Source organism: Mchenga conophoros, linkage group LG22 (genome assembly GCF_057382185.1).
Source record: "Mchenga conophoros isolate Kocher_MC1m ecotype Shallow Benthic linkage group LG22, M_conophoros_male_GT1.1, whole genome shotgun sequence".
In the NCBI taxonomy this organism is placed as follows: Eukaryota; Metazoa; Chordata; class Actinopteri; order Cichliformes; family Cichlidae; genus Mchenga; species Mchenga conophoros.
In genome coordinates this window covers 34668634-34691080 of record NC_140546.1, presented here as the reverse complement: position 1 = coordinate 34691080, position 22447 = coordinate 34668634, and the positions used below count along the sequence as shown (strand labels likewise).

The 22447-nt window shown below is 43.8% G+C and overlaps 1 protein-coding gene across 2 annotated transcripts in view; it reads right to left on the bottom strand.

The window, feature by feature from the left end:
- Positions 1–22447, bottom strand: part of gabbr1b (gamma-aminobutyric acid (GABA) B receptor, 1b) — a 121112-nt gene that overhangs the window by 21637 nt on the left and 77028 nt on the right. Inside the window, exons 12-15 of one of the 2 annotated variants that reach the window (XM_085261961.1) lie at positions 19604–19720; positions 17266–17376; positions 16779–16872; positions 16420–16547 (exon numbers count right to left, since the gene is read on the bottom strand). In XM_085261961.1, coding sequence (XP_085118087.1) covers positions 16420–16547; positions 16779–16872; positions 17266–17376; positions 19604–19720 — 450 coding nt within the window. The remainder of the gene's footprint in view (positions 1–16419; positions 16548–16778; positions 16873–17265; positions 17377–19603; positions 19721–22447) is intronic. The other variant, XM_085261962.1, reaches the window with a different exon arrangement.

The following is a 22447-nucleotide window of genomic DNA, read 5'->3' as shown; positions in this document are numbered from 1 at the left end:
AGTAGTTTCAAACCAAAAGCGGAAACCTTACTTGTCTTTTAAACTTTTATGCAGAGAGGAATACTTCATAATCTGTCAGGTAAAATTTGGCAATTTTTACTGTGTGCTATACATAGTAAGTAAGTAACATTTATTTATATAGCACATTTCACACATAAAAATCACGAAGTGCTTTACGATAAAACCAGAAATATAAATAAAATAATATAAAACAGTGAAAGATTAAGGCTACGTCCACACGTACACGGGTATTTTTGAAAACTGAGATTTTCCGTTTTCGTTTAAAAAAATAATCCCGTCCACACATAAAGGCAGAAATGAAGGAAAACGCTGCTATGAACATGCCAAAGCAACAGGTGGCGATATATATTCCTAACCGTGCAGAAATGTTGGCCAATCAGAAGTCTAGAAGCCTCGGTGGGAAAAAGTAAACAAAGCTGGGGCATAGAAGCAGAACCGAGTCGTATGTGTGGACGGACAGTAACTGTGTGTATATGTAAGCATTTAAACACTGCAGAGAGTAGAATTAACAGTATTGTAGAAATTCATTTCACCGAAACAATAACGTGGCGCACAGTGTGACGTCAAAAAATGTGCGCACCTTTGACGCTGTGTTTTCTGCGTTTTTCTCATCCACACGTAAATGCACCCATATGGAAAAGATATATAAATCTTATAAAGTTTGTATCTGTCTTGTGTGAAACTTGTATGAAAAGCATATAAGAGTGAAAACAGATAAGATCCCTTGAAAAATTATATAATGAAACTTGTATGTTTTGGATACTTACTAAAACAATTTATGAAAGTAATGAGAAAGTGGCCACTTTCATGAGTAAATCATGTAATCCTTATATGATTTACTCATGAAAGTGGCCACTTTCATGAGTAATCACATATAAGTTTTTACTATTTCTTTTCCATATGGGCAAAAACTGAGTTTTCAAAAATATCCACCCTGGCCGGAGTTTTTAAAAATCTCCGTTTTCAGTGACCAAAAACGCCGTTTACGTGTGGACGAAAGGTGCAAACGCATAGAAAAATCTGCGTTTTCAAAAATACCCGTGTACGTGTGGACGTAGCCTAATTAAAAGCTTGTTTGTATAAAAATGTCTTCAGCTGCTTTTTAAAGGAGTCAGTGGAGAACTGATGTTTCAGAAAACACTTGATTCATACAGACAGTAAAAGATCTCTCCTAGATAGATACGGCATGAACCATTTTAAAACAACACCAGTAATCCTGAACAAGTCCTTCAGCCTACTTATCATGATGCTGTGATTAACAGTATCAAAAGTAGAGATGGCACGATACCACTTTTTTATGTCCGATACCGATATCATAAATTTGGATATCTGCCGATACCGATATGAATCCGATATAGTGTTTTTTAATCAACAAAACTGTTTTTTAAATATCTTGCTGCATTTTGTATAAGTTCATACTCAAGTTTAAAACAACAACTACACTAAAGCTATTCTGTTATACCTGTATGCAAAAAAAAATATTTCATAGTTCAGCAATACTGATCAATCTAATAAACTTAAACCTACACCATCCTCCCTATTCTGGTATTTTAAAGAGTACTTAGCATAAATATTAAGCAACCTAACTAATAGGGTTCCAACTCCCAGCAACAACAAAAATAAATAAATAAAAAATAGGGAACCACCCCTCACGCGCCACCTCATGATGCTTAATCGACGTAATCAACCTTAATTTGATGCAGTGTGAAAAAAAATACACAGAAATCAATTATTTTTCAAGAAATATTAAATAGATTCAACATCTTTCTTCAACAAAATTGCAGACTGCACAGATGGTACCTTCCCAAAGGAAAAAGTACTATAGCTTACTAGGGTATATTAGACTTAACAGTTACTATATACAATAATGGACTTCTATACATTTTACATCAGATTAAAACTTTGGGTGTAAGATTCAGATAAATATTAAATAATTAAAAGCGAGACATCTTAAATGAGAATAAGAAAGAAAAGTATGTCTTTGTGCCCTCTTTTCCCTGTTAATGCCCTATCGGCCCCCTGGCTAAACTTTGCTAGATCCGCCCCTGCACAGTTACCAGCCGTCAGCTACGTAGAAAAAGATCCTCGAGTAGAAAGTAATAATAAATAAATTCTAACAACAGCTGATCAAGCTTAAACGTGCTGCTGTTGTTCAGCCGCTGGTTTCCTCTGTCTGGTGCAAAGTGGGCCAAAAGCAAACAAGAGACACGGACTCGCGACAGAAAAGCCGATCAGCTGATCATTAAGCAGTTTCATGATTGAAGTAGCAGCCGGAGAGCGAGAGGCAGTCGCTCGTTAAGCTTAACGCAGGAATGCTTTACAAACATTCAGAGATGGACTTACACACTTGCTTTACTTCTCTCGGGGATAACTTTGTCGGAGATGAAATGCGGGGTTGCTAAGCGAAGCTCCACATGCTATCCAGACCACCGACAGGTCCCGCATGCCACAGCCGCTCTATCACGTGATGCATACTGCTCCGACGTGCTAACGTTCTGAGGTGAGTTACAGCGTGTTGCAAGTTTTGTGAGGTGCTTTCGTGATATTTAATGGATCGGATTACATTTTTTATTTTTCTCCGATATCCGATCCAGTAATTTAGGTCAGTATCGGACCGATACGTAATATCGGATCGGTCCATCTCTAATCAAAAGCAGAGGTGAGATCCAATATAACCAGAACGGTGTACTCTCCAGAGTCTGCTGCCATCAGAATGTCACTAGACACTTTAAATGATGCGGTTTCAGTGGAGTGCAATTTGCGGAAAACAGACTGGAAAATGTCCAGAACATTGTTTTTCTCCAAAAAATTGTTAAGCTGCTCTGCGACCGTTTTTTCCAAGATCTTTGACACCAATGGTAATTTTGATATTGGCCTGTAACTGCTTGGAAGAGATGGTCCAAATTAGGTTTCTTTAATATAGGTTCAACAATAGCTTGGAACTGAGCAAGTATAAAGAGTAGTATTAATTATTTCCAGAATACAGGGGCCAATAGAGTCAAACACACTAATGAAAAAGGATGGAGGAAGTACATCAAGGTGACTTGAAGTCAGTTTCATATAACCAAGCAGAGCACTGATGTCCTGTAAGGTAACAGGAGTAAAAGAGGAGCAGGTATCAGAAGCAAGCAAAGTGTCAGTGTGATGCTGAGAGGATGATGGAGAAATATTAGACCTGATGGCAGCGACCTTATTAACAAATAGTTCGAAAAATTCATTGCAATCAGATTTATTATAGATTGGTACAGGAGGAATTTCAGGAGAGACCATATTCTTAACCTCAGACCCTAACTGATCTCCTGCCTTTTGCCCCCGTATCAGGGTGCGTTGGGGCTTAAGTGGTTAATTGTATTAAATAGGGATGGGTATCGTTTAGGTTTTATCTGATACCGGTGCCAAACCGGTACTTTTGAAATGGTGCCGGTCCTTAAACAGTGCTCAAACTGGTGCTTAAAGAATGGAGAACACAAACTTTATCCAAAAACCTCTTATATTTAGCTGTTTTTTTTTGTAAAAAGATAACAATGTTAGCCTTTTCTGCAGCTATAGGGCATATAAGGTATCAGTCTATCAAGCAAGAAGACACCTGCATGTAACTACGACGGTGTTTGCAAGTTCACCTTACATGCATTAATGTAATAACGTGGTTAGTAGGGATGGGTATTGTTTAGGTTTTATCCGATACCGGTGCCAAATCGGTACTTTTGAAACGGTGCCGGTGCTCGAACCGGTGCTTAAAGAATGGAGAACACAAAATTGGTCCAAAAACCTCTCATGTTCAGCTGTTTTTTTGTAAAAAGATAACAATGTTAGCCTTTTCTGCAGCTATGGGGCATATATGGTATCACTCTTGGCTGGAAGCAGTGCTTAAACAATGGAAAAAACAAACTTTATCCAAAAACCTCATGTTTAGCTGTTTCCCTCTTTTTTCTTTGGTCATTTTAGCCTTTTTGGCCAGGGTGAAGGGAGTATCTGCCATCAAACAAGAAGACAGCCGCATGTAGCTATGATGATGTTTGCTAGTTCACCTTACATGCATTAATGTAATAACGTGGTTAGCCTACTCAACGTAAATTACACACGAACAACATTAAGCTACTCACGCAGAGAAGAACGGCTGCTGCTGCATCATCATCCTCATCATTTCTGCTACACTGGCAGGGCTAGGGGCCAGGACTCTCCTCTTCAGGTTCTTGGTGGGATGTTGCTAACTCCGGTTCCGATAACAGGCAACCCACCCGCAGTAGATGCGCTCGGTGTGAGGTCTTGCAGCAAGCTATCAAATACGGTGCATTTCTCGGCTTTTAAAAAAACGCTATGCGTCGCCAGGTGTTTCATCAGATTCGAGGAGTTACCTCCTTTGCACAGTATCAGCTTAAAGCACTTGTTGCAGGCTGCTGAGTTTGCATCTTTTGCTGTGAAGTACAGCCAGACTTTTGACCACTTCGCCTTGGGCGTTTTTAATCTGTAGCTCTGCTCTAAAAGAACGTACGTACCTGGGCCTGCCTACTCTCCTTGGAAAGGTAAAATGATTGGCTAGAATCCAAAGTGTATGACATCTCAAGAAAAAAAAGCACCGAAATAAAGCACCGAAATGTGCGCTGCTTTTCGGTCTGCTTACTACCGTTTATGTCAGAACCGCACCGGATACCGGTACCCATCCCTAGTATTAAACAACACTTTGGGATTTTTCTTTTTTGAAGCTATTAGATTAGCAAAATATTCAGTTCTGGCATTTTTATCATTTCTTTAAGTGAGAAAATTGATTCCTTGAGATGTACCCTAAGAACCTCGAGCCTTCTATAAACATTCTAATTTGCGACAATATTTTCTAAAATTGTGAATATTTTCATTTATCCAGGGACAGAAATTTGAAGAATGGACAATACTTTGTTTTCTCTTTTAACAAATGAGAAAATAAGTGAATCAACATCATTATGAGCCATGCGAGGGTCAAACATGACAGAGAACCTAGCAGCATCCTGGTTTATAATCTGCCTTTGGATCATCATCTTAGGAGGTTAAGGATCAAAGTAAAATGACAAATTAAAAAAATATGCAGCTATGGTCACTCACATGGACATCCTCCACACATACGTCATGTATAGTTAAACCCAGGGAGAAAACAAGATCCACTCTGTGGCCCTTTGTTTGAGTGGGGGCAGAAACACTCACACTGCTGCTTAAAGTTAAAAGACTCAGTGATAGCGATGAGCTCTGCAGCAGTGTTACAGGATGCATCATCAATATGAAAGTTTAAATCTCCCAGTATTATAACTTTCTCCAATTTAATGATGGAAGGTCGTTAAATTCAGTTAGAAAGACCCTGGCAGGTCCAGGAGGTTGATAGATTAAAATACAATGAAAGGTTTTCAGAGAACCGACCTTCATCATCTGTGATTCAAATGAAGAAAAAGAGTCCGAGGTCATCAGTCTGTATGTGAGTCTGTCCTGGTAAACAGCAGCAAGTCCTCCACCATGTCCCAAAAGACGCGGAGTTCCAATGACAGAGCAGCCAGCCGGGCAGATTTCATTCAAGTAAACATAATCCTTACGGTTCTGCCACATCTCACTCAGACACATAAAATCTAATAAAATTTAATAAAGAGATCATTTAGAATAAATATTTTGTTCATTGTGGAGCGAACATTAAGCAGGGCGAACCGAACAGATGATGGTTTATCTGCGAAATCAACAGCTGAATGCAGCGGCACTTGAATTAAACACCTGTGCACACCTGTGGACCTTCTGGGCAGGGTTGCGACTCTGTCATGAGCAAAACGGAGAGTAGCATGCACTCAGGTGGGGAACACACCAAAGGAGGAGAAAAAAGTTTTCCTGTAGCTCTTCCAGCTGCCACAGTAGCTCTCCATTGAATCTTTGATGTTTAACAGTGTAACCCGATCATAAATTGAAGCAGCAGAAGCAAAGTCAGAACACAAAAGAGAAAAAACTATATTGCAAACGACGATTGACGACAGTGAAAAACTACACTGCGAGACCTGGAGGGGCGTGAATGGGAGGAACGGACTCCCTGATCTGAAACCCGAGCAGTGTTTTGTTATTGGACTTCTGTGCAAATCACAGTTTGGCCATAACAAACACCTTGTTCGAACATAAGAGTGTCCATAAGTGCACGTGGCACGAGGATGCTCTAGGCCACACTTTGATGATCGATTTTGTAATCGTATCACCAGACCTGCGACCATATGTTCTGGACACTCGGGTAAAGAGAGGGGATGAGCTGTCAACTGATCACCACCTGGTGGTGAGTTGGATCAGGTGGCGGGGGAGGACGCTGGACAGACCTGGTGCACCTTCAGGCAGTGGCTGAAGCAAAAACTCGGGTGTGGGGGGAGTTCGGAGAGGCCATGGAAAAAGACTTTCGGACTGCCTCGAAGAGATTCTGGCAAACCGTCAGGCGTCGCAGGAGGGAAAAGCGGTATTCTGCTGCACTGTGTATAGTGCTGGTGGAGCGCTGCTGACTTCAACTGAGAAAATTGTCGGGTGGTGGAAGGAATACTTCGAGGACCTCCTTAATCCCACTGACACGTCTTCCGAGGAGGAAGCAGAGTCTGGGGATGAGGGGAATGACCCACCAATTTCCAGGAGCGAAGTCACTGAGGCAGTTAAACAACTCCTTGGTGGCAGAGCCCCTGGTGTGGATGAGGTCCGCCCCGAGTTCCTGAAGGCTCTGGACGTTGTAGGGCTGTCCTGGCTGACATGCCTCTACAATGTTGCGTGGAGATCAGGGGCAGTAACCCTGGAATGGCAGACCGGGGTGGTGGTCCCCATTTTTAAGAAGGGGACCACCAGGGACCACAGGGAACACACCCTCCTTTTTAAGGAGGGTGTGTTCCAACTACAGGGGGATCACACTCCTCAGCCTCCCTCGGAAAGTCTATGCCAGGGTGCTGGAAAGGAGAGTTTGTCCGCTAGTCGAACCTCAGATACAGGAGGAACAATGCGGTTTTCGTCCTGGTCGCGGAACACTGGACTAGCTCTTTATCCTCTCGAGGATACTTGAGGGTGCATGGGAGTTTGCCCAACCAGTCTACATGTGTTTTGTGGACTTGGAGAAGGCATTCGACCGTGTCCCTCGGGGTGTCCTGTGGGAGGTGCTACGGGAGAATGGGATGTCTGGCCCATTGCTGTGGGCCATTCGATCCCTATACAACCGTTTCAAGAGCTTGGTTCGCATTGCCGGCAATAAGTCGAACTCGTTCCCGGTGGGTGATGGGCTCCGCCAGGGCTGCCCTTTGTCATTGATTCTGTTCATAATTTTTATGGACAATATTTCTAGGTGCAGCCAAGTGGTGGAGGGCTTTCACTTAGGTTGCCTCAGAATTTCATCTCTGCTTTTCGCAGATTATGTTGTTCTGTTGGCTTCATTGGGTGAGGGCCTCCAGCTCGCACTGGAAAGGTTCGCAGCCGAGTGTGAAGCAGCGGGAATCAGCACCTCCAAATCTGAGGCCATGGTTCTCAGCCGGAAAAGGGTGGAGTGCCCACTCCGGGTCGGGGATGAGTTCCTGCCCTAAGTGGAGGAGTTCAAGCATCTCAGGTTCTTGTTTGCGAGTGATGGGAGAAGGGAGCCAGAGATCGACAGATGGATTGGTGCTGCGGCTGCGGTGATGTGGATGCTGCACCGGTCCGTCGTGGTCAAGAGAGAGCTGTGCGTAAAAGCGAAGCTCTCAATTTACCGGTCGATCTACGTCCCTACCCTCACCTATGGCCACGAGCTGTGGGTAGTGACCGAAAGAACGAGATCACGGTGGTGGAAATGAGCTTCCTCCGAAGGGTGGCTGGCCTCTCCCTTAGAGATAGGGTGAGCCATCCGGGAGGGGCTCAGAGTAGAACCGCTGCTCCTCCACATCGAAAGGAGCCAGCTGAGGTGGTTCGGGCATCTGACAAGGATGCCTCCTGGGTGAGGTTTTCCGGGCATGTCCCACCGGGAGGAGGCCCCGGGGCAGACCCAGGACACGCTGGAGAGATAATGGCTGTATCCCAATTCAGGGTCTGCAGCCTTAAAGGCTGCCTTTTAAGGCCGATTACGTCACAGCGATGCGACGAAGGCTGTCCCAATTCAAAGGCTGCCGAAATGCAGCCCTCAAATGCCTTCTCTTGTGCTATTTTGTAGCAGTGTGTACACCTGAGACTGTCACCTGTCTGTCTGTCCTTCACTCTCTCTCTTTTTCTTTCTCTCTGATTGTGTAATAAAAGTATGAACATGTATTTATAAGTTACACTTGTGTTTGAATCCTGCAGCTTATCACACATTTGATTTCCATGTGTGACAACTGCAAGTGTCCAGAGTGAGGACAGAATGAGGGACCCACTGCTGCACATCATCTGTGAGGCTTTGCACCCCTGATGATCCACCAGGACAAACTCAGCAGTGTGTGAGGCAGAGGAGGAGGAAGAGCCAGCAGCAGCTGGAAAGATGGAGAGAATAGACAGACTGTTCCCTGTTTGTGAAGGACTGCTAGAAAAGTTTAAAATAACTAATTGTCTGTGCTGAATCAGTCTTATTAGGCAATGTTCAAATAATTTTATCATTCCAGTGTTTTCAGTGTGGAAGAAAGTACTCAGGGCCTTCAAGTTACACACTATGAAAGGCAGAAACAAGTTTAATATTCAGAAACCTAAAGTATGTATCAGCAGCAGAATGGACCTAAAAATAAATGTTTGTTTCTGTTCTATGAAGCTTTGAGTATTTTGGATTAGTAGTACTGCTGTGTTTGTTGCAACATATTGCTGTAATTGTTTATTTGCTTTATATATTCTGAGGTAAGTTCATCTATAGTGTTACATCATGTTCTATAAGGATGTTATGTGTTTGTATACTTTCTGCCCAGTTTGACCCATTTAGCAGCAGAGATGGGCAGTAACGTGTTACTGTAATCCGATTACTTTTTTCAAGTAACGAGTAAAGTAAGGGATCACTATTGCAAAAATGGTAATTAGATTACCGTTACTTTCCCATAGGAACGCTGCATTACTGCGTTACTAAAACCGTGATTTTTTTGCGAGAGTGTCTCATGACAGTGACGTAAGCAAGTGCGATGTTCGTGACAACAGCTGTGTGCAGATCAACAATGGATCATATATCGAGTGCGTGAGAGAGTATGAGCGTGCAGCGTTTAAAGCGTGGAAGCACTGACCTTAATTTAAGTTTGATTCCATAAAAAGTGACAAAAACATTAGCGTCCGCTGTTCGTGGGAAGAAAACTTCTTTTTACAGCGAAAAAAACCCTAAACTTCCAAGCAAACACCGAGTGCGCTACGACATAATGGGAAATTCACAGAGAAACTCGCGGATTCTTCAACTGACCGCTGTGGCACACCTGTACCATGGTAAACCTCCGCCTACCCAACTCCTGCTTTACAGGTGAAAATAGAGCAAAAGGACCGCTAGTGTTTGATTTTATTTATTTTCTGCTGTGTTTTACTTGCATCTATTTGAAAGAGTGAGTATAAACACAAAAAAAAATATTTTATTTTATGTGCTGGAATGTGCAGAAAATAGGTTTAAACAAATTTCTTCCAGTCAGAGAATGTTGCATATAATTTAATTTTTGCTTGATGCATAAAGTGAAAATATTAAAAGTATAAAACAAGTTTTAAAAAGAGACTTTTCCATTTGATTACATTTTGTATGATGGATTATGCAGAAAAAGTAGAATTGGGCTGACAGATCTATCGCTTTATCACCTATTCGGGTTTTAAATCGTGTTTTTAAAAAGTAACTAAGTAACTAAGTAATTAATTACTTTTGAAAATAAGTAATCAGTAAAGTAACGGGATTACTCTTTTGGGGAAGTAATCAGTAATTAGTTACTGATTACTTTTTTCAAGTAACTTGACCAACACTGTTTAGCAGAAGTCAGCCTGTTTAAGGCTCTGATATCTATTCTGTATGACTTAAAGCAGTTATGACATGGTCTGATTTTCTCACCCAATAAAAGAATATTTAATATATCAGTGTACTCAGTGTTATCACAGCTCGTACATTTCCTTTTTACAAAAGCACTGAGCAAAATTTAGTAATGCCAACATAATAAATTAACAATATTTGTCTCTTATATATAATATATCTATTTGTACACTGTCAAAGATACTTGTCTTTGAGTGAAGATATAAAGTGATAGGAAATATAAATAACTGCAACTTGAATGTTTACTGAAGCTCAGTATTTGACACAGAGTTCAAGTTCACTGCTGTAATAAATGACCATGATTAATATGATACTAACTTTAATATTGGCCATTTTATATTTACATTTACATTACAATGTAGCTTGCCATCACCAGTGTGTGAATGTGTGTGTGAATGGGTGGATGACTGAATGTAGTGTAAAGCACTTTAGGGTCCTTAGGGACTAAGTAAAGCTCCAAACAAATACAGGCCTTTTACCATGACTTTAGTGTCATGAACATCCATCCATCCATCCATCCATCTTCATCCGCTTTGTCCGGGGCCGGGTCGCGGGGGCAGCAGCCTAAGCAAAGAGGCCCAGACCTCCCTCTCCCCAGCCACCTCCTCCAGCTTATCCGGGGGAATACCAAGGCGTTCCCAGGCCAGCCGAGAGATATAATCTCTCCAGCGTGTCCTGGGTCTGCCCCGGGGCCTCCTCCCGGTGGGACATGCCTGGAACACCTCACCCAGGAGGCGCCCAGGGGGCATCCTTGTCAGATGCCCGAACCACCTCAGCTGGCTCCTTTCGATGTGGAGCAGCAGCTGCTCTACTCTGAGCCCCTCCCGGATGGCCGAACTTCTCACCCTATCTCTAAGGGAGAGGCCAGCCACCCTTCGGAGGAAGCTCATTTCTGCCGCTTGTATCCGCGATCTCGTTCTTTCGGTCACTACCCACAGCTCGTGGCCATAGGTGAGGGTAGGGACGTAGATCGACCGGTAAATTGAGAGCTTCGCTTTTACACTCAGCTCCCTCTTCACCACGACGTGTCATGAACAACATTAGCTAATTTTTATTTACTAACTAATCTTAAAATGACTGTTCAGTAAGGAAATGAAGCCCAACAATCATGTTTTACAGTCCCGTGGTCTCAGCCTCCGATACTTATCAAATCACACAAAGCTCATGTGAAAACAAACAAAAGATTTTCTCTTTCATTTCTGTCAAACAATGCTGTATGAAACATTTCCAGCGGTTGGTGTCATGGTTGCTAGGCAACCTGGGCAACGCGACGGAGGCTAGACCGTCCCATTTCACAAGCCTCGCACTTCCAGCCTTAGCGGTCTTTGAGGATTTCAATTAACAGTAGATATGCAAAGTTATGCTACAATGTTATTGATTAACTCAGTAGTGTATATATAAACTCATTAAAAATACTTCCAGCTGTAACATTAAAATTAAAAAAATGACTCAGTAGTAATGAATGAATATTGTACAGCATATGTGAGCTGGAATGCTGATTCAGCATACAAAGTACAAAGTACACAGGATCTGCGATTCTACTGCCAAGAGCAGAAAATACAAATAAATGTGAAACTTTTCTTTTTTTTTGGTTCATAAATGTTCAGATTATTGACATAATTAAGGATCAGCAGCCTTTTTCAGTAGGGATGGGTATTGATAAGATTTTCACGTTTCCGATTCCATTTTCTATTCTGTTTAACAATTCGATTCTTTATCGATTCTTTTTAAAAAAGGAGATCACTAAGGTCGATTAGCTTAGAACTTTGTTTTATATCTTCTCTTTGAACAAGATAGAAATTTAAGAGTAACATGGCCTTACAAACCTAACAGTGAGATCCAGCCTATGGCTCTTCAATGAGGGTCCCCAGGAAAAAAAATTGTAGATGTAAAATAATAAAATAAATATTCTTCTGTAGCAATAACAAAGTATAACATAAATTATTCAGTAGCAATTACACAAGAATATCCAGTAATGTCCCTGCCTACAATTAAACACATTCACTTATCTAAACTCAGGGGCATCTGCTGTGGCAAATGGGTTCAAGCCTTTTACCACAAACTTAGTCACTGCTTGGTGACATTCGTCTATCCTGGCCTGAAAGGAGACGCTACCGGTAGACTGCAGCGAGAACTGCCAGCATCTGAGCCAGACTCTGTCTCTCTCATCATGGTCGCCTAAACGCACAGTAATGGCAGGTTTGTAATAAGGCAGATCACGCTAACATAATATGCACTGTTAGTTGATTATTTACCTGCTGCATTAACGGGAGAGGACGTGCAAACGTTACCGCTGCTGCTGGGTTGAGATCCACGAGTCCGGAGCGGAATTAAAAACACAACATTCATTTGAGGTTATCGCGTGTTTTGTGACCAAATGCTTTTGCATATTCGTAGTGTTTCCTCCCTTAAATGAAATATCTACTTTGCAAGTATTGCAAGTTTCCCCGTTGTCATCCGTTCTCGTAAAGTATAATCAAACTTTTGAGCGTTTGAGCCGCCGTGTTTCCTGCCAGGTAAATGACGCTCCGCAACGTGGTGACGTCATTCGGGGCGACTGGAATCGATAAGGGAAGCGTTTGCAAAAATGGCAAACAATTCCAAGGAATTGAAACAGTGTGAACCGGTTTTCAACAAGAACTGGTTTTCGATACCCATCCATCCATCCATCCATCTTCATCCGCTTTATCCGAGGCCGGGTCGCGGGGGCAGCAGCCTAAGCAAAGAGGCCCAGACCTCCCTCTCCCCAGCCACCTCCTCCAGCTTATCCGGGGGAACACCAAGGCGTTCCCAGGCCAGCCGAGAGATATAATCTCTCCAGCGTGTCCTGGGTCTGCCCCGGGGCCTCCTCCCGGTGGGACATGCCTGGAACACCTCACCCAGGAGGCGCCCAGGGGGCATCCTTGTCAGATGCCCGAACCACCTCAGCTGGCTCCTTTCGATGTGGAGCAGCAGCTGCTCTACTCTGAGCCCCTCCCGGATGGCCGAACTTCTCACCCTATCTCTAAGGGAGAGGCCAGCCACCCTTCGGAGGAAGCTCATTTCTGCTGCTTGTATCCGCGATCTCGTTCTTTCGGTCACTACCCACAGCTCGTGGCCATAGGTGAGGGTAGGGACGTAGATCGACCGGTAAATTGAGAGCTTCGCTTTTACACTCAGCTCCCTCTTCACCACGACGGATCGGTGCAGCGTCTCCATTACTGCATCTGCAGCCCTAATCCGTCTGTCGATCTCTGGCTCCCTTCTCCCATCACTCGCGAACAAGACCCCGAGATACTTGAACCCCTCGACTTGGGACAGGAACTCATCCCCGACCCGGAGTGGGCACTCCACCCTTTTCCGGCTGAGAACCATGGCCTCAGATTTGGAGGTGCTGATCCTCATTCCCGCTGCTGCACACTCGGCTGCGAACCGTTCCAGTGTGAGCTGGAGGCCCTCACCCGATGAAGCCAACAGAACAACATCATCCGCAAAAATCAGAGATGAGATTCTGAGGCCACCAAAGCGAAAGCCCTCCACCACTTGGCTGCACCTAGAAATCCTGTCCATAAAAATTATGAACAGAATCAATGACAAAGGGCAGCCCTGGCGGAGCCCATCACCCACCGGAAACGAGTCCGACTTATTGCCGGCAATGCGAACCAAGCTCTTGAAACGGTTGTATAGGGATCGAATGGCCCGTAGCAATGGGCCAGACACCCGATACTCCCGCAACACCTCCCACAGGACACCCCGAGGGACACGGTCGAATGCTGTCTCCAAGTCCACAAAACACATGTAGACTGGTTGGGCAAACTCCCATGCACCCTCAAGTATCCTCGAGAGGATAAAGAGCTGGTCCAGTGTTCCGCGACCAGGACGAAAACCGCATTGTTCCTCCTGTATCCGAGGTTCGACTAGCGGACGAACTCTCCTTTCCAGCACCCTGGCATAGACTTTCCCAGGGAGGCTGAGGAGTGTGATCCCCCTGTAGTTGGAACACACCCTCCGGTCCCCCTTCTTAAAGATGGGGACCACCACCCCGGTCTGCCAGTCCACAGGTACTGCCCCTGATCTCCACGCAACATTGCAGAGGCGTGTCAACCAGGACAGCCCTACAACGTCCAGAGCCTTCAGGAACTCGGGGCGGACCTCATCAACACCAGGGGCTCTGCCACCAAGGAGTTGTTTAACTGCCTCAGTGACCTCGCCCCCAGAAATTGGCAGGTCATTCCCCTCATCCCCAGACTCTGCTTCCTCCTCGGAAGACGTGTCAGTGGGATTAAGGAGGTCCTCGAAGTATTCCTTCCACTGCCTGACAATTTTCTCAGTCGACGTCAGCAGCGCTCCACCAGCACTATACACAGTGCAGGTAGAGCACCGCTTTCCCCTCCCTGAGACGCCTGACGGTTTGCCAGAATCTCTTCGAGGCAGTGCGAAAGTCTTTTTCCATGGCCTCTCCGAACTCCTCCCACACCCGAGTTTTTGCTTCAGCCACTGCCCGAGCTGCATTCCGCTTGGCCTGTCGATACCTGTCGGCTGGCTCCGGAGTCCCACAGGCTAACCAAGCCCGATAGGACTCCTTCTTCAGCCTGGTGGCTCCCTTCACCTCTGGTGTCCACCATTTGGTTCGGGGATTACCACCACGGCAGGCACCAACCACCTTGCGGCCGCAGCTCAATGCAGCAGCTTCGGCAATGGAGACGCTGAACATGGTCCATTCGGACTCAATGTCCCCAGTCTCCCTCGGAATGCTGCTGAAGCTCTGCCGGAGGTATGCGTTGAAGATCTCGCGGACTGGGGCCTCTGCTAGACGTTCCCAGCACACCCTCACTACGCGTTTAGGTGCACCGGGTCTGTCGAGCGTCCTCCCCCGCCACCTGATCCAACTCACCACCAGGTGGTGATCAGTTGACAGCTCAGCCCCTCTCTTTACCCGAGTGTCCAGAACATATGATCGCAGGTCTGCAATCGTATCAGGTCTGATATGATTAAAAAATCGATCATCGACCTACGGCCTAGAGCGTCCTGGTGCCACGTGCACTTATGGACACTCTTATGTTTGAACAAGGTGTTCGTTATGGCCAAACTGTGATTAGCACAGAAGTCCAATAACAAAGCACCGCTCGAGTTCAGATCAGGGAGGCCGTTCCTCCCAATCACGCCCCTCCAGGTCTCGCGGTTGTTACCCACGTGACCATTGAAGTCTCCCAGCAGGACAACAGAGTCTCCAGGTGGGGCACCTTCCAGCACCCCCCCCAGGGACTCTAAGAAGGCTGGGTACTCCGAACTGCCACTTGGCGCATAAGCGCAGATGACAGTCAGGACCCGTTCCCCGACCCTAAGGCGCAGGGAACAAACCCTCTCGTCCACCGGGAAAAACCCCAACGTACCGGTAGCAAGCCGAGGAGATATTAGAATACCCACCCCAGCCCGCCGCCTCTCACCAGGGGCAACTCCAGACTGAGACAGAGTCCAGCCCCTCTCCAGGAGACTGATTCCAGAGCCCAAGCCATGCGTAGAGGTGAGCCCGGCTATATCTAGCCGGTACCTCTCAACCTCACGCACTAACTCAGGCTCCTTCCCCACCAGAGAGGTGACATTCCATGTCCCTCTTGCCAGTCTTGGCAGCTGGGGGTCGTCCGCCAGGGCCTCCGAGGCTCCTGGCCGCCACCTGGCACGCAATGCACCCAACCCCTATGGCGCCTCCTGCGGGTGGTGGGCCTGCGGGAGGATGGGCCCATGTCTCCTCTTCGGGCTGTTCCCGGCCGGGCCCCATGGACTAAGGCCCGGCCACCAGACGCTCGCCCTCGGGCACCCTCCCCGGGCCTGGCTCCAGGGCGGGGCCCCGGTAACCCTATCCCGGGCAGGGTAAACTGTTCCCTCGATGTTCTTTTCATAAGGGTCTTTTCAATACCCATCCCTATTTTTCAGTCTATATGAAGTTCTAAAGATGGCTCCAGAAATTAGTGATTTGTATTGTCAATTAAGTTGTAGTGACAAAACAATATGACTACAAGAGAAGATTGATAGGGAGGTAACTTGCTATATTTTGACCTTTTCCTTTTATCAGGTTGTCTTCCTCATATTTCTTTAGATAGCTCTTACTTTGGCCTTTCTTCACTAAAGGCCAACTTTAGCTAAGCTGCGTGGGACTTTGGGAAGATTAGTTTTATTTTGTGCTTGCAGGTGATTGCTTAAACATCTGTCTTTGATTGTAGGCTAACTTCAACTAATCAGATTAATGAGCCGTAGGACATGGGGCCTGTAAAAATAAAAAATAAACCACACCGTGAGGGGTTTTGAATGCTAGCAAGCAGTTAGTGTAGCTAAGTGCTGTGTAGTAACTATTTTTGCCCTCTGAAAAGATATTGCCAGCAAAAACCACCTCCAGGGAGTTGCCACACACACACACACACACACACACACACACACACACACACACACACACACACACACACACACACACACCACTTTAAACTTACGGCAACATTATAGATGGCCATGCCCACAGCACGATGATCATTGATTTTCTCTGTAGAGATGGACTTGGTCTCATAGGCGAGGAAGATGCCAAGCAGCAGTAGTAAGCCTTTATAACCATATACCACACCTGCAGATTAATTCGATAATAGCAGTGAGGAGCAATTCAGCTTGTATTTGCTGTTTTGGAATAGGTAATATATGAAACAGATCCAGTATATGGGTCAGTTTTACTATAAGGACTGCAGTTCTGACTGTCTTTTAACTTGGTTGAAATGCACTGCAAGTGCAAGCAACAATTTTGATAAAAAGAAAATTTGAGAGAAATAGTGAAGGCACGTTGAGCTAGTGTTCTGCTCACCAAGCCAGGTGTTCATCTTTTCTGAGTTGCAGTGCTCCAGTAAGGGCTGGATCAAAACATCAAGATCCCCCTTGGGAGCTTCTCTGGTAAATTTCTGCTCCAATAAAAACACAAGAAAAAGAAAAACAGGTAAACACAATAAACACACAGGTCAAGAACCTCACCAGCTACAAATTCAACAGCCTAGGATTGTGTAATGTTCTAAAAGCCTAAATGTTTGACTGGAAATGAATGTTTGTTTTAGTTAATGAATGTTTGTCTCGCAAGATTTACATGGCTCCCTTTTTAGTGCATGACAATTTGAAACATTACCATTGGTCTCAATCAAGGTAGCACTATGTTGTATAAAACAAATTTGCAAGGAAAGAAAAGACGTACGAGTCTTATGAAAACAAAGAAAACAAATGTTTACAACTAAAGCAAAGTTATCTACATGGGTACTCACAAAAAACTGTTACAACTAAACCAAAAATGAAAATGCTCATACCTCCACTGTGATGTGCAAAGGATCAACAATCTGCCAGATCATGAGGGACAGGATGTCGATGCCAAGCAGAACGCCAACAGTCGCATAGAGTTTCCATGGTTCCAGGTGCTGCTGGGAAAGAGAGTAGTGGTGATCACTAAAGCAGGATGATGAGGGATCAGAAAAACACATAAATCCTCTCTTTTTGATTTTGTGAGAGAGGGATTTATGAAGCCATAAGTAGACTAGACCAAACTGGATGTGAAAACAATAATCCATCATTAACTGAGGCCAATTCAATCTACCCTCTAAGCACTTAGTCATGGCAGGGGAAGAGACAAAGGGACCATACTGATGATACTCTTTTTCTTTGTTTTACATTTAGAGCTGTTGAGCTGCCACTACTTGAAATATTATTTACACTTTCTATTAACTTAAAATAGACTCTCACATTTCCATGTATTTCTACAGAATCTAATACAAGCATGTTTGTTTATTAGACGGCAATTGCCAGCGGCCTTCCAGTGTAGAGCATAGTGCAGCTAACTTCTCAGATTAACTCTCCAGGAAATTGAATGCACCACTCCATTAAACCATCCCTAAATCCGTTCAATGGAAACGGATTGTGGTAGTAAGTGTCTGTCCCAGAATTCGTGTCCTATAACCAAATTAACTGTTTTTTGAATAAACCAAGATTGCTCAACCTAACCTTAGTCTTGGATGCGATTTTCTCTCATATAAATGTGATGCTATGAGACAGACCATTTTAAAAACAACAAAAAACAAAACAAAAACAAACAAACAGAATCATGGATGCATTTGGCAGGTCATGCTTATTGGTTTCTCTTCTCCTCGCTGTCTCCTGCCTGCCTGGGCGGAGCTCATTATTGGGCTCCCGCCTTTGGCCCACACACCTGCTCTGATTGCCACTTCCTGCTGCTTATTAATCCTGTCTCCTTGGCCACTATTTGAGGCCGTGAGCGTCTCATAGCAGAGCTGTTGAACAACCTGAGTTTGTGCAGCCCCATCTTAATCTAATTTTTGGTCGCTGTGTATTTGTGGCTTGTATTAATACTCGTTTCTGTATATAGAAAACGGACCAGGACCAGTTTGTGAACCTTGTTCCTAGATCCCTGAGTGCGGCAGTGTGAGCTGGAGCGTAAGAGGCGAAAGTGTGAGTGGCAGAAGAGGAGTGTGTGTGAGCGGAGGAAGTGTGGACATGAGATTGCTGAAGGAGATGTGTGGATTTCCTTTCCCTCATCCCTCGGAGCCTTGGACCCTCCATCCCATCCCACACCTTGTATATATTCTGAACCTTGGTGAAAATTGTAAATAAACTCGTGAACTCTTGTTTTCAGAGCTGTGTCTGCGCCTGAGTCTGTTCGGTCCATTGTGACATTTTCATTAGAAAATAAAGTTTCATTTTATGAAAAGGTCAAGAAAAGGATGGTATTAATATATATATTTTAAATTAACTGAAGAATAAATCTTGTTCTTTATGTCTACTATGTGTAAGTTATGTTTAGGGTTTCTTCTTCCTATTTCTAAGATTAACTAGTTAAACTTTACTTTGTCTGCAACTACATCCATACTGGGATTTCAGGGGTCTGTACACTATTAATGGGAAAAAAAACAAGCCCAGAATCCTTTCCCTAATCTCTGTTTCTACTATAGTCACAGTATGTGTGTTATTTAAAAGTCACACTTTTAAATAACACACAATATTTTCTCTTTAATAACTGAGCAGCAATATAATATTAAACACACTTGTTATTTCAGCCTTTATTTGGGGGGGGGGGGGGGGGGGGGGTAATGGTAATGTTAATGGTAATTAGTCCCATGGAAACATTGCTAGCTTACTTCTTCCACACTATTATTTCAATTCCTGCAGTCAGAATCGCTTTGCTTTCTTTGCCTTGGCAATGCAGACTTTTCCACTTTCTCAGCTTAAACTGGAGACAAATATGTTTCCAGAGATATAGAGATTTAGAGAAGTGGTGTGACGGTATGCAGACAATATAACGATTGCAGGAAGGGAACATGTGCTTGTGGACTTGCAATGAATCTGATTAACTAAAAAGACATATGGTGGTTAAGAACAAATTTAGGTGGTGTTATGAGTCTGACAGTTTTACCCTGAATGTTTCCATGCGCAAATGAGTAAATCTTGTGCAAATTGTGCGGTTACAGCCAAGATTTGTGGTCAACAGGCAGCTTCCCATTTGACTTTACAGTAGAACACTGGAATGCTCTTAGTATTGTACAAGTGTATTTAGTTTTTCAACAAACTGCATAAAGTCCCATAATTCAAATTCAAAGAGCTGTCAAATGTAAAGTTTCAACTCCCTGTCTCATTTACCTTCTTCTTATCCTTCTTTTCATCCTTCTTTGTGAAGACAGTGTGAACCCACCAGATCTTGGTGAACATGCTGCCATATGCAAGACTGAAACCCAGGCCAAGCAGCCACAGGCGAAACTAGTGGAGAAGAAGAGACATGAAAGGTTTTAAGATTACATTGATTAATATATCAAGTAGATGAATCAAATAAGCTCTTCAGTCATTCTTCATCATTAAGCCCTGTTTGAGTTTGAAATGACAAAAACCCTCTGTGAGGCTGTCAATCCTGTACACAACCCTCTGTGATAGAGCAGTGGTGACCTGCCTGCTATGGGCAGAATAAGTCAGACAACTGACATCACAAGGAAGAGTAAAAGTTTAAGTCAAAGTCTCATCAGGGAGGAAGGAGTAACAATGTTTTACTATAGGATAATATCTGTTTTTCATTCCACTTAAAGAAATCTGAAATAGTTTGAAGACTTCAAAATACAGAACAATTAGTTGCTTTATCTTTTTGTCCCGTTGATACAGAATTTGTCAAGGCCAATTCATTTATACAACAACCAGCCAAGTAGGGCTGGGCTATATCATACCGTTCACGGTAATACCGGTGTAATTTTGGGCAACGATAGGAAAATGAAATATCGCGATAGAATATGGGTAAAACACACAAGAGCAGTGCCTTTGTTTACATACGCACATGGCGGCGACGCAGAATCAGGAGAGCGAAAGTGGATCGTTAAATGAAACGGATGAAGCAGAACTGGTTTGTAAAAATGCTGCAACTTCAGTGGTGTGGAACTGGTTTAGCCTTTGTCCGTCAGATACACAACAAAGCACTATTTTTGGTAGAGCATGCTAGCGGGCCGTCGTTATTACTGTGTTGTTTGGAAAATACGGCATACTTAAAATCGATCCTTTGATTTTTCTGAAACTCGACAGTGCCCCTTATAATCCCATGTGCCTTATGTATGAATTCTGGTTGTGTTTACTGACCTGGAAACTATTTTATGTACACGGCGCTTGAAAATCTGTCAAATGTTTTAGTACGACTTTGCTGAGCTACGAAGCCGCACCGCTTGATGGATTGTCGGAGCATCACGGCTATCGTAGGCGGAGCCTCGCGGAGTGATACGTACTGTGCTTCAACATAATGTTACCGTATTGTGTGTGTATAACCTCTTTTTAAGTTTTGTGGATATTTTACATGGTTATGCTGAGGATATGTCGGCCAGTTTCCACTGGAAATGCCTTTTGGTTAAACTGTCAGCGAGGAATTTGCATTTGCACTGTTACATTTTATATAACTTTAATGCACATAAAAAACAGCTGCTTGTTTAAGTGAAAATACATTGATGGGTTTTTTTGCACTAATAAAGTTGTGGAGTTGTAAAGTAATTTTTCTAGTGCCAATTATATCGTCAGTTATATCATTATCGCAAATTTTCAAATGTATATCGTGATAAATATTTTTGGTCATATCGCCCTGCTCTACTTCCAAGTCTAACTGGTGTCATGATCTGGGTATGCTATTTTTTTTCTGTTCCTCTCTCACTTCTTATGAGAATCTTTCACTTTTTAGGTGGAGTTCTGGGTTCCTAGGGTCAACCTATTGGCCGAATCCTTCTGCTTGAGTTGTCCTCCCACCTGCTCTGAATAACCTCATCAAGCCCTGGATGGTACAGGAGGGCACCACCATATTGTCTTAGCCGTCATAGTTGTGTCTCTCCTAGCTACTTCTGCTTCAGTTTCCCATTGACAAACTTACTGTTACTCTGTCTGCCTTCTGATTAGGGGTGGGCGATATAAACGATATACGATAGAAACGATATAAATTTGGCCAACGATAGAGATTTTGACTATATCGCTCCATCGCGATAGCGCATGTTGATGATGTCATCAAGCTGCGCCTGTTTGGTCGAAAGCATCGCAGCGGTTACAACCATTATCATCTGCAAATTATGCCAGTCGACAGTCATAGCAAAGAGATGAAGCACTTTAGAAATATGGGAAAGCCAAAAACTGCGCTTCCTCCACTTCCGTAACATTGATTCATTAATGTTGAATTCTCTTGCAGCTGCTCTATTCCCATGTTGTTGCAGTATATTAATAACTAACCTTGTATTGTGGATGAATAATCTCAGTTGTTCTCCTGACTGACGTTTGGCCCGTGTATAGCATCCTGCTATGCGATTGCATTTGTCCCTGACCACCAGAATCCCTCACGTTAACTTTTATCGAGTGGAAAAAAAATTGGCGTTCATCCTCCAGCTTCACTGTGCTAATGTTATGCTAACATAGCTGTGTCGCTAGCAATCACGTAGCACAACATTATATACCAGGTAGTCGAACTTCAGTAACCCTGCAAACGCCACTGCTGTTTAGTTTTCTGTCTTCATTTATATTGGAAGTGGTAGCAGAGCTGTACGTTTTAATTAGTTTCAGAAATCTCTCAGTCAGAACATGGTATGTCATGTTTCGGTGGAAACTAGCGAGCTAACTTCCTGTTAACTTCTAACTCCATTTTTAAGTCTCAGTGTTCGTTTGACTTTGGGACTTGAAGCGGAAGGAGTTTTGGACCCAGATTACTCCGCGAAGCTCCTCACTACGGCAGCCGTAATGCTCTGACAATCCATCAAGCAGTGCGGCTTACCAAAGTTGTATTAGAACATTTTTTAACAGATTTTAACAGATTGGTTCGAGGTCAGTAAGCACAACCAAAATTCATACATAAGGCACACTCTCGATTTTTGAGAAAATTAAAGGATTTTAAGTGTGGAAAATACGTTATACAGAAGAAAATAATATATCGCGATATATATCGTTACCGCACATGCTTCAAATTATCCCGTGATATGGATTTTA